The sequence below is a fragment of the Lampetra fluviatilis genome, chromosome 28 (assembly GCF_964198595.1).
Source record: "Lampetra fluviatilis chromosome 28, kcLamFluv1.1, whole genome shotgun sequence".
Taxonomy (NCBI): Eukaryota; Metazoa; Chordata; class Hyperoartia; order Petromyzontiformes; family Petromyzontidae; genus Lampetra; species Lampetra fluviatilis.
Window position 1 is genome coordinate 4,066,062 of NC_136302.1, and position 12,767 is coordinate 4,078,828.

The 12,767-nt window shown below is 52.7% G+C and overlaps 1 protein-coding gene across 1 annotated transcript in view; it reads right to left on the reverse strand.

The window, feature by feature from the left end:
* The window catches only part of LOC144942655 (uncharacterized), a 91,765-nt gene extending 80,168 nt beyond the window's left edge, over window positions 1-11,597 (reverse strand). Inside the window, exon 1 of the mRNA XM_078869453.1 lies at window positions 11,501-11,597. Within this exon, the coding sequence (XP_078725579.1) occupies window positions 11,501-11,597 (97 nt within the window). The remainder of the gene's footprint in view (window positions 1-11,500) is intronic.
* Window positions 11,598-12,767: the final 1,170 nt, after the last annotated feature.

Here is a 12,767-nt window from a genome sequence, read left to right on the forward strand (position 1 = left end):
ACGAATTCCGTAAAACCAACGTACATACAATTTGCAGGGAACCCCAGCACACACACAACACACAGTGAACACAACATACGTACAATCCAATGTGCCAGGAACACACCACCGACGCAGCACACAGTGAACATAACATGTGAATTTTTTTTTTTTTTTTTGTGCATCACAAGAGTCTGCGCATTCTTGTGCGCATCCTTGCAGCAGGCCCGTCACATGGGGCAACCCCGGATGGCGGGCCGTCGGGTGGCAACTGTCCATTTCCGAGTGAGTCTCCTCTCGATGTCGCGAGACCCTCGGCATCCCCCGTAGGGGTTGTCGGGCGTGAGCCCGTCATTCCTGGTGCACCTGGGGGCGGGACAGCCGGCAACACGTCAGGCGAGAGCAGCGGAGACGGACCCTTTGAGTCGGTCGACCCCCCACATGTTTGGCCACGCGTGTGTGGAGTGGGACTTCCCACCGCAACGAAGGGTTTCAATCTGGAAGGGTGCACAAACCACCGGCGCTTCCCCCATTTGATGCGTACGTACTGAGGCCGCAAAACCTCAACCACCTCGACAGGGCCCCGCCACGGCCTCACCAGTTTAGAGGAGGTCGTGAGTGGTTCCTGGGGACAGTGCAGCCATGCCTTGTCCCCCGGCTTCCACTGTAGCACGTGCGCGCGACCCAGTCTGAGCCACTCATTAGCTTTCTGACGTAGGTCGGAATTTTGCATGGCAGCATCCCGTGCCTCTGTTCATTTCGCAAGGTTAAATTTAACATGGTCGGCCAATTTAGTTTTACCCTGCGGCGCGGGGATCTGCAGCTGGGCCCGAACAGGTGGGTCAGGTTCGCGGCCATACATGAGGAAGAAGGGAGAAAATCCCGTTGCCGCATGGGGGGCCAATCTGTATGCTGCCAGGACCCCTTGAATTTGCAGGTCCCAATCGGTCTGTGAGTCCGAAACCTGCTGTGACAACATGGACGTGATGGTTCGGTGCAGACGCTCGACCATCCCGTCAGTTTGCGGGTGATAGGGAGAGGTACGAATTTTTTTCGTGCCCAGGAGCTCACAGACTTGTTGGAGCAGTTTGCCAGAAAAATGTTTGCCCTGGTCGGTCAGCAGCCGCTCGGGAGCACCTTTGTCCAGGACGTATCCCTGGACAAAGGCCTCCACGATGGCTGCTGCCGACTGGTTGGCCAGGGGCCAGGCCATAGGCCAGCGCGTAAAGTACTCCACCCCGGTCAACAAATATCTATTGCCCCTGGGGGTGGCGGGGAATGGGCCCAGAATATCCAGCGCGACAAGTTCGTTGACTCTGGAGACTCTGATAGACTGCAAAGGCGGGTTAGACTCCCGTGCTGGTGGTTTCCGTTGCGCACACCGAGGGCATGACCCCAACAGATCTGCGACATCCCTTGTCATGCCCGGCCAAAAAAAATAAAGCTGGAGCAAGGCGAGGGTCTTTTGGGTCCCCAGGTGGAGGAGGCGCTCATGAGCGGCCCACACCACCTTACCCTGTAACCCAGAAGGGACCACCAGCCGGTGTCGATGGGATTTCCCGTCCCAATGCATCAGCAGACCTGTGACCATTTCCCATGCGTCGGCATCACCCCTCCCCCGCCCAGCATCCCCGACGCGGCGACGCAACGCGAGGAGGGAGGTATCCTCCATCTGTAGGCGCCCCCATTCAGTGACAGGCAACCCTAACAGGGAATCTGATCCCTGTTGTGCGATCGAATTCATCATTGACGCTGCGTCGTCTGCGGCCGCCAAGACCGGAACAGATATTTCCCCCGGATGCCTGCAACGGCCCGACCCCAGGAGGCATGCGCATTCGGGGGTGGTTGGCATGCGCGACAGAGCGTCCGCATTGGTGTGGCGAACGCCCTTACGGTACGTGGTTTCAAAATCAAAGTCCTGGAGAACCTCCAACCATCGAGACAATTGTCCCGATGGTTGTTGAACTCGCAGGGCGTACTGTAGTGCCGCATGATCTGTACGGACGGTGAAACGCTGACCGTACAGATATGGGCGGTACTGTTGGATGAAATAGACAATTGCCAACAGTTCCCGACGGGTGACACAATATCTTTGCTCCGCTGGAGACAACACCCGACTACCGTACGCGACTACCCGTTCCACGCCGTCAACCACCTGGGAAATCACGCCCCCAATACCTGTGTTGCTCGCATCGGTGTCGAGCACAAAGGGTTTAGAAAAATCGGGGTAAACCAAGGGAGGAGCTTTAACCAGAGCGTCCCGAAGGGAGCGGAAAGCAGCCTCCTCCTCCTGTCCCCAATGAAAGCGGACCCCCTTTGACGTCAAAGCGTGTAGGGGCTTTGCAATTGTCGCAAAATCCGCAACAAAGCGTCGGTAATACGACGCGAATCCAATGAAACTCCTGACCTCTCCCACAGAGGTGGGAGTCGGCTAGGAGCTGACGCACTGCGTTTTGGCGGGATCGGTAGCAATACCTGAGCGTCTAACGATGTGTCCCAAATAACGCACACATTCGCGTAACAGATGACATTTTTGGGGTTTAAATTTCAAATTAGCAGCCCGCATTTTGAGGAAAACCCCCCGCAACCTCTGGAGATGCTCGTCAAATGTTCTGGTAAAGACGATAACGTCATCCAAATAAATTAAGCACGAGTCCCATTGCAATCCAGCCAAAACCAATTCCATCAATCGCTGGAAAGTCGCCGGCGCCAAGTGGAGTCCCATCGGCAACCGGTTGAATTGGAAGAGACCGTGCGGTGTACGGAATGCGGTTTTAGGCTTAGAATCATCGTCCAGAGGAAGCTGCCAGAATTCCGAAAGCAAATCCAATGTAGAGAAGAATCGCGCTCCCGCCAAGGCGTCCAGCGATTCGTCAATCCGTGGGAGCGGGTATGCGTCGGCAACAGAAATTTAGTTGAGGCGGCGAAAATCGACGCAAAACCGCAACGAGCCATCCTGTTTCTTAACCAGGACGATCGGCGCTCCCCACGGGCTGGTAGAGGGAGAAATGATGTCGGCGGCTAACATGTCATCAACAGCCGATTTGACATGGTCCTTTTCGGCGGGACTTAACCGAAAAGGATTTTGGCGTATTGGCGCGCTGTCACCTGTATCAATATGGTGACGCAGCAGATGGGTACAGCCCAAATCGAATTTGTTCTGACTGAAAACGTCGGAAAATTCACGCAGCAGTGTCCTAAGCTTTTGACGCTCTAAATCCGACAGGTCCGTCGATCCCGCACAAAGCGCCTCGAGCCACCCTTCATCAGTGTCCGAATGTGGATGCGGCAGAGGGACAGTGCCTACGTGATTCGCGACAGGTTCCTCACAGGGCACCGGCGTTGCGTGAGCAAGCACAGTCCCTTGAGGAACCACCACTGTCTGCGACCCCACATTGAGGACCGCGATGAAAGGGTCCCCGTCCCCTTTTACAATGGTCTGGGCCGGAATTAAATGAGGTCCGCTAACCCCGGCTCTAGATGGCCCCAGCAGAATTCCCTGGTCCCCAATGCCTTTAGCGAAGGGCCGACGAAGTTTGAGAGGCACCAACATTTGTGCCCCCGGCGGTACGCGAACCGTTTTAACGATGAACGCCGGTACCGTCGCGAACGCCGTCCGAGCCGCAGTAGGGGATGGCAGAAACGCCATGCGTCGTCCCGACGGGAGCTCAATGCAGCCCTGGTCTATTAAAATACGAATCGGCATTATGTTGATGGAGCTTGGGAGGAGGCCCGGCGTCCTGTCGAGGCGTCGTCCCGCGCTGCCGAGGAGAGCGGCACCCCGAGGCGACATGGCCCCGGATGCCGCAGTTGTAACAGCGCGGGAGCGCAGGTGGCGATGACGGATGGTCGGAGCGGCTCGATCGATCCCGACCCGCCCGTACTCCCACCCTCTGCTGCAGTCGATGGTCGATGGCGCAAACTTCCTCCGCCGGGAGGGTGGTTGCAGCCACCGTACGCCCAGCCGCTGCCCTGCTGGCCTTCCGTCGCTGCGACAGCAGGTTGGCGTGGAGGAGCCGCGCAGCCTGGAGGGAACCCATTTCTGTGTCCTCCTGTGCAACGACGGCGATGTCCAGGTCGTCCGCCAGCAGGAGGATCTTTTCCGTTACCATCGCGTCCACGCCTTCGTCGTCCATTCGTGGGAAGGCCGTCTTCGCCAGCGCCAGGAGACTCGTACGGTACGCCAGGGGCGACTCCTTTGCACCCCGCTAGCGATCATAAAAGAGCTGCCTGCATTCCGACGATGGTCCGTAGACCGCAGCCAGCAACTGCAGCGCCATCTGTAGCGTAGAGCGTTTGTCCTTCGGCGCCGATGTAAGAGCGGCGAGGGCGTCGCTGTCGAGGAGCGCCGGCAGCGCGCAGAGAGCCTCGGCATCCGACCACTGCGCCATTTCCTGGTGCGCGAGGAAGCGCCGCTGGAAGCCGCCCCAGTCGCCCTCCTCGCCCACAAACTCTTTGAGTGGAGGTAGCCGTTGGTGCAGCGCAGCGGCCGCCGTGGAAGCTCGCACTCCGCTGTCCCCGTTACTCGGCTGGGCTTCGGCGCGAACGACGGATGGCATCGCCGGTCGCACCAGTGGTGACGCTCTGTCCGCTGGTGATGACGCGGCAGCCCCTGTGAGGCCGATGTCGGACCCGAGGTTCAGGCCGGCCACGCCCTCAGCAGCTGTTGCGGCGATGGCGGGAGATTCAAAGGTGGGCTCCGTTGAAATGGCGGGAAGGCGCACCGGTCGTCGGCTGTCCTCGCCCCGTGGCGGTCCACCAGCCCCCAGCCGTGTGATGTGTTCGAGCGTGGCGGCAGCAGCGTACAGCAGCTCCGCCAGTCTCGCGTGAGCCAGCCTCAGTCCTTCTGTTGACGGCTCCCCTTCATCCCGATGCTGCGGTAAGGATGCGTCCGGCCCCGGCTGCTCGGTGCCTTCTTCAGCCGTCTTGGGCTCCACAATTTCAGCGGTGTCCTCCGCCTCCGGTACCCCGGCTCGAGCTGTCCAGCGCGTGTCCATATTCGTGGTCGTTCACTTCTGTCACCAGATGTAATATCGTTGAGGACTCTTGGACGCCGGGGTTGAGGCACACGTATTTATTCCGCAACAGTTGTCACAACCGCGGACATACCACACTGGAGGGGGTATCGGCCCCCTCACCCGGCTAGCTGGGAATATACTGCTAGCTATCTCTGACCTACCTCCTAGTCCTCCACTAACGGGCTAGGGGAGGCTGTCTGGCCCGACACTGGTAAGTCGGGCTACGGTACCCGGAGTCCCAGAGCACTAGCTCTGGTTCTCGGGACCACGCCGCTGGCTCGGTCCTGCGCGGCCCTGACAAGGGCGGCGACCCAGGGGAGTCCAGGGCTCTAGCTAGACGATCTTCGGTCTTCACTGGTTTAGCTTTAACATTGTTTCCCGAGCTCTCCGGTTCATCCCCTTTTATACCAAAACCCCCCGCTGAGGGGTGGGGCCAGCCTCCCCAGACTGTCCGGTGCGGACGTCGTTGAGAGCACCTCCCCGTGCACTCACGAAGCCCCGCCCACTGTGTTTGTTTCCCGTGTGATCCTATGTATACAGCCCCTCCGTAACACCCCTACACCTGCGTTGGTTAGGCATTGCCTCCCCAACACCTATTTTACCTGGAATGGCACCTTCTACAAACAGAATGAGGGTACCCCTATGGGCTCCCCCCTGTCACCAGTTATAGCCAACATGTTTATGGAAAAGTTTGAATCAGACGTCATCCAGACATCCACCCTGCGTCCTTCCCTGTGGAAGAGGTATGTGGATGACACTTTCGTCATCTGGCCACATGGCCTCCCAGCATTGAACCACTTCTTGGTCCACATCAATTCTAGACACCCATCCATCAGATTCACCATGGAAGTGGAGAAAGATGGTAAACTATCATTCTTGGATATTCTGTTTGAGAGGAGACCTGACGGATCCTTGGGACATTCTGTCTACAGGAAAGCCACCCACACAGATTCCTCCTTGAAACCGGATTCCCACCACCACCCATCTCAAAAGAATTATCTCATCAAAACGCTATACCACAGAGCCCATGGCATTTCTGACCAACACCACTTGGCCGGTGAATTAAGACATGTACATCGGGCCCTCAGGATGAACGGATACTCTGACCGCACCATCCGCCAAGCTGTTTCTCCCACCATACAGAAACAGCCACATGAAACTCCGACCAAAACTATCACGTTACCATACATAGCAGGTGTGACCAAAAAGATCTCCAAAATTCTAAACAAACATAAGATCCAAGTTCGATTCAGTACAGTGCATAAAATCCGTGATCTGATTCCATCTGTGAAGGATGTCGTTCCTGACTTACAGTATCCTGGAGTCTACAAATTGAGTTGCAGTTGTGGTGATTGCTACATTGGAGAAACGAAACGTCATGTTTCTGATCGTGTCCGCGAGCACAAGTCAGATCTGAAACACGGCAGAACTGATTCTTCGGCCGTTGCCGATCATTGCTACAACTCTGTTGGCTCTCATGAAATTGTCTTTTCCGAGACCAAGTGCTCTGCAAACCTCCTGGCTACCATCAAAGGTTTGTACACGAAGCCATACAAATATACAAACACAGACATAATTTCAACCGTGATGATGGTTACAAACTGAGTAATCATTGGAAAGATGTGATTAACCATGCAAAAAAGATTTAACTACACTTATTTAGACCATCTTATTTGACAGAAAACTATTACAGCTTACTGATAGACAGCCAGTTTTGTTTTACCATGTTTAGCTTTCTACCAGGTTTAGCTTTCTTTTTTCACACTTTTGTTATGTAGGCCAGGCGTAGTCACAAACCGAACCTCTCCATAATAAACGCTCAGTCTTTTGTTATGCAGTCTATTCATAGTCTCAAACCGCACCTTACCATAATAATAAAAAGTGGGCCATTCCAGGCCCTTCCCCCCCCCCCTCAACCATTATATATCCGGAGTGGTATCTCCTGTAATCTCTCATTTACTTGATACAGCTGTCGGGCTGTGACGGTTCCACCTGAAGACGGAAGCTTGTGTTGCCTCCGAAACGTCGTGATTTTTATTTTATTTTACTTTTATTAATTTTAATTTTTTACCTACGTGACTTTACCGAAAAAAACCTAAGAATATGAATCATTGCAGTCACAAAAGCTTCAAATCGAGGGAGAATCCATTAGGGTACCTTCAACTTGTTTGTAGAATGTTCCATTCCAGGTGAAGTAAGTGTTGGAGAGGCAGTGTCTAACCAGGGCCGGTACATCAGAATTCAGTCCTCGTTGGACCAAATCTTCAATGATTGCAATGGTGTCAGGCACAGGAACTTTGGTAAACAAAGATACCACTTCGAAACTGACAAGCAATTCAACTGGATATAGTGATATGTCCTTAATTGAAGATATCAAGTGAATTGAGTTAAGTACAGCTGAGGTGGTCTTACCAATGAGTGGGTGCAAGGTTTCAGACAGTAATCGGGCCAGTTTGTAGGTGGGTTAGCTAATGTTGGAGACGATAGGATGGAGTGGTGTACTTTCTTTATCGATTTTTGGTAAGCCAGCAGAGGGTTTTAAGGAAAGCCGCTTTGTTTGTTCGCTTAAAGATGTCGAATCAGTGATGATGTTGGTTTTCGTAACCAGGTGGTTGGTCGGATCTCTATTAATTTTGGTATAGCTGCCATCATTAAGTAGGTCCTGAATTGTGTTATTGTATGTGGTTTTGTCCATGACAGTGGCATTGTCCTTGTCGGCTGAGAGGATGACTATGTCATCTCTCTTTTTCAGTTGAGCAAGCTCAAAGCGCTCATCCTTGCTGATGTTGCTAATAGGTTTCTTAGTGCTTTTTAGGATTGCAGCGATTTCCGACCTCGCCACGTCTGCAGGAATGTGTCCCAAACCTGTAAGGGCTACGTCGACCTGGGCAATGATATCATCAACTGGGATGTGTTTAGGGGTGACTGTGAAATCCAACCCTTTAGCTAGTACCGATTTTAGGCTGTCGGAAATTGGGCTGTTACTCTGATTGATAACAATCTTGTCAACGTCTAACTTTTTTACGTGTGGTTCTAGCTTCTTCTTAGACAGGAGGCTGAACTTGGAAATCAGGTTCTCTTTGCATTTAGCTGACAGTGAGGCGGCTGAAGAGGCTGCCATGTTATCTACATGGTCCCAATCAGATGTAGACATTTTTTCTGTCAATGCTAAGTGTGATTGCAAGAGTCTTAAATTTCGATTTAAAGCTTTTGTAACTGCAGGGATTCATATTATTGGTTCTTTCGGTAAAGTCACGTAGAAGGACAAAAAGTTATCACGATGTTTCGATTGCAACACAAGCAATCATCATCAGATGTGACTTTACCGAAAGAACCAGTAATATGCAAGAGTCTTGTCTAAATTATCTAGTTCAAATCAGAGCAATATTATTATTTTTCACCTGAAGACGATTGCTTGTGTTGCGATCAAAACGTCGTGATTTTTTTTATTATTTTTCTATCTACGTGACTTTACCAAAAGACCCAAAGAGTATCATATTTTATTTATTCCACTTGTTTAGCCCAGGAAAGCCTCACCGAGTCTCAAGACTGTTTTTTAAGGAAAAACCTGCAACGTTTTCGCAGAAGTGAGTTATTTTGCTACTTGTACACCCACATGAGTAATTGAGAGCATTTGAATGTTTAACCAATGCCAGTTGCAATGTATTCTTCTTTAGCTATAATAGGCAAACCGGAAACCCCTGCGGATACCCATGCAGAACAAGAGGGAGAGCATACAAACTACTCCACGGAGAAAGGCGCCCGAGTCGGAAATAGAACCCAGGCCCTTGTTAGGCACGAGTGTGACCACTGCGCGCCACGCTGCCCCATAGCGACCTTCCATTTGTCTTGTCACCCATGCGAATCGAGTGACGCACTTCTTATTTGCCCTCCTATTATCCGCTCTTCCTATGCACACAAAACCGATTGGGGGGTTCTCTACCCTGAACCGCGACGTGTCATGACGTCGACGTAGCCTTTGTTCGCCGCGCCGCCGCCGCTCAGTGCGGATTGGCCAAGGGAGCGTAACGTGGGAGGATATTCTTTTCTTCTTTCGGTAAAGTCACGTTACTAAAAATAAAGTTAATAAAAAAAAGTATATAAATACGGACTGTGCTGCAACGCCCTCTACTGCACACAAGATAGCCCTGCAGCCGTATTCTTAACGGAATGCACGCTTGCGGTTCAGTACCGTATTTAATTTTACGACCAAATATTTAGTGAACAGATCCGCCAATTTCGTTCCAACGTATGGCCCAATTATTTGACAATGTCCACCGCTATACCATCTGATCCGGGTTCATTCCTCTTTTACAAATTGCAAAGGGTCAGAGCAGTAAGTGGTGTGCGAAAGTACATCCCGAATATTCATTGCCACCATCTTCATCGTGACTTTCATCCACCATCATCCGCATCTTGATTTCTTCACCAGTTTTATGTCTATAAGTGTCATCGTGACATTGTTCCCTCCCCCCACTTCCAATTTATAAACTGGTTTGACAAAGTTGCCACATTACTATAAGCAGTTGATAATCGATTATTTGGTGCGCGATTATCCAGCTGCTTTCAACGTTATCCGGCGGTCCCGAGCCTATCTGGCAAAACTGTGTGTCCCAGACCAGCGATCGGCACCACGTGCGTGACAAAAAAAGTAGTCATGCTTGATCTCACTGTCAAATAGTATATACAGCACATTGTACAATACATGCCGCAATTCAAAGGGTGAAAATAATGCACGTACGTACATTTTTCATGACTAATAACTACGGTCATATAAACAAATATACACTGTGCGATCCGACGAGAAGTGCGCGTAATTCGGCGTTGAACATCAGTCAAACACAACACAAGTTGTATTTGAAACACAAGTTGTGTTTGAAACAAGAGCGTTTTAGTGCTAGGTACCTCACCCCATGCAGAGTCTTCGAGATTCGAGTGGTAAGTACGGTACAGTAAATACAGTAACGGTTTACGGAATGTTATTTTTGTCTATTTGTATGGTTTATTTATGCCAATTTGATATAGTAAACAATTTTAAATCCGGCACACCCTTCCCCCCGAATAGTTGATGTTCTACTGTCCTGCACAGTAAGTACATCATCAGAAAGCGGTAATTTCAATGTGTTTACTCAGGGTGACCCTTGCAACTGGGGCAATGTGTCACGTTGTGTGGCTTTTCCCTCAAACGCACCGGTGTTTTAAATTTGTAGTAACCAATTGGCACGCGTTTGACCACGTTGCAAACCTTACTCATTGGCCGTGTCATGAATGGGGCAATACATTATATCTAAATGAAAGAAACGGTCAATCGCCCACGCGATGCCCCATCTCCATGGTGGTTTGTCCTGTCATAGGCGTTCTCTCCTTATCACCAGAATCGTCCCGAAACCTTTATCCCTTCTGCTCAGCCAGTAGCAAGTTCACCTTTATTCAAGTCCTGTATGGGAGAGAAAGCGAGTGCGCTTGCTGGAGTGCCGTCGAACTGGTTACGTACGAGAGAGCGCTGTGGGAGTGTGCATATGAAGTACCGGTGAAGACGCTGGACACCCAGGTTGAGGCACACGTATATTTATTACAAGTTGTTGTTACAGGACAGCACCAGAGGGGGTATCGGCCCCCTCACCCGGATAACTGGGGATACACCCTAGCTAATCCTGACCTACCCCCAAGTCCTCCACTAACGGGCTAGGGGAGGCTATCTGGCCCGACACTGGTGAGTCGGGCTACGGTCTCCGGAGTCCCAGGGTACTGACCCTGGTTCACGGGACCACGCCTCTGGCTCGGTCCTGCGCAGCCCTTACAAGGGCGGCGTCTCAGGGGAGTCCAGGGCTCTAGCTAGAGGATCTTCTCTCTTCCTCCTTCGTTCCCAGACTGAGCCACGAGCTCTCTCTGTCATCCCCCTTTATACCCCCATCAGGATCACAACCCCCCAGGCTGCCCGATGCGGACGTCGTTGCGGGCACCGCCCCGTGTACTCCCGGAGCTCCGCCCACTGTGTTTGTTCCCCGTTGGATCCTATGCACATACAGCCCTCCCGCAACAGCCCTACATCACCCCCCCCCATTACAGCTCGCAGCCGTCCCGGCTGCAACAATTCCAATAAAGGAACATTTACCCCTCGACCCCGTGTGTGCCTCATTTTTTTCAACAGAACGCAAATTGAACAACAACAATAACTACACCCCCGAAGGGAATGTCCGACGCACCCCCCCCCCGCCCGCATAAATACGAAATCCGTAAAAGCACGTATAGCACACCCACGACATACACACAACGCACCCACAACACACACACCGCGCACACACAACACACACACACCGCATACACACAACACAACAATGTGACAGGAGCACCCCCACCAACGCCGCGCCCCGTAACCATAACACGTGGAAAAAAATATAAAAAAAATGTTTTTCTTCTTTTTGTGTATCACAAGAGTTTGCGCGTTTTAGCGCGCGTCCTTGCCGCAGGCCCGTCACACGGGGCAACCCCGGATGGCGGACACCCCGGTGGCAGCTGTCCCTTTCGAGGCGAGTCCGCGATTGATGTCGCGAGACCCTCGGCATCCCCCGTGTGGGTTTTTAGGCGCGAGCCCGTCATTCCCGGTGCACCTGGGGACGGAACAGCCGGCAACACGTCAGGCGAGAGCAGCCGAGACGGACCCCCCGAGTCGGTCGACCCCCCACATGTTTGGCCTTGCGCGTGTGGAGTGGGGCCTCGCACCGCAACGAAGGGTTTCAGCCTAGAGGGGTGAACGAACCACCGGCGCTTCCCCCATTTGATACGGACGCACTGAGGCCGCAAAACCTCGACCACCTCGACGGGGCCCCGCCACGGCCGCACCAGCTTCGAGGAGGTCGCGAGTGGTACCTGGGGACAGTGCAGCCATGCCCTGTCCCCTGGCTTCCACTGCAGCACGCGCGCACGAGTCAGTCTGAGGCGCTCATTCGCCTTTTGACGCCTGTCAGAATTTAGCATGGCAGCATCCCGCGCCTCAGTCAGTTTTTCAAGGTTAAATTTAACGTGTTCGTCCAATTTTGTCTTACCCAGCGGCGCGGGGATCTGCAGCTGTGCCCGAACCGGTGGGTCAGGTTCGCGGCCATACATGAGAAAGAAGGGTGAAAATCCCGTCGCAGCATGGGGGGCCAATCTGTATGCTGCCAGGACCCCTTGAATTTGCAAATCCCAATCGGTCTGTGAGTCCGAAACTTGTTGCGACAACATAGACGTGATGGTGCGATGCAGACGCTCGACCATCCCGTCAGTTTGCGGGTGATAGGGAGAGGTACGAATTTTTTTCGTTCCTAGGAGATCACAGACTTGTTTGAGGAGTTTCCCGGAAAAATTTTTACCCTGGTCGGTCAGCAGCCGCTCCGGAGCACCTTTGTCCATGACGTAGCCTTGGACAAAGGCGTCCACGATGGCTGCTGCCGACTGATTGGCCAGGGGCCAGGCCATAGGCCAGCGCGTAAAGTACTCAACCCCTGTTAACAAATATCTATTGCCCCTAGGGGTGGCGGAAATGGGCCCAGGATATCCAGCGCGACAAGTTCGTTCACCCTGGAGACTGTGATGGACTGCAAGGGCGGGTTTGATTCCCGTACTGGTGGTTTCCGCTGCGCACACCGAGGGCATGCTGCCAACAGATCAGTGACATCCCGTGTCATGCCCGGCCAAAAAAAATCAAGCTGGAGCAATGCGAGGGTCATTTGGGTACCCAGGTGGAGGAGGCGCTCATGAGCAGCCCACACCACCTTACCCCGTAACCCT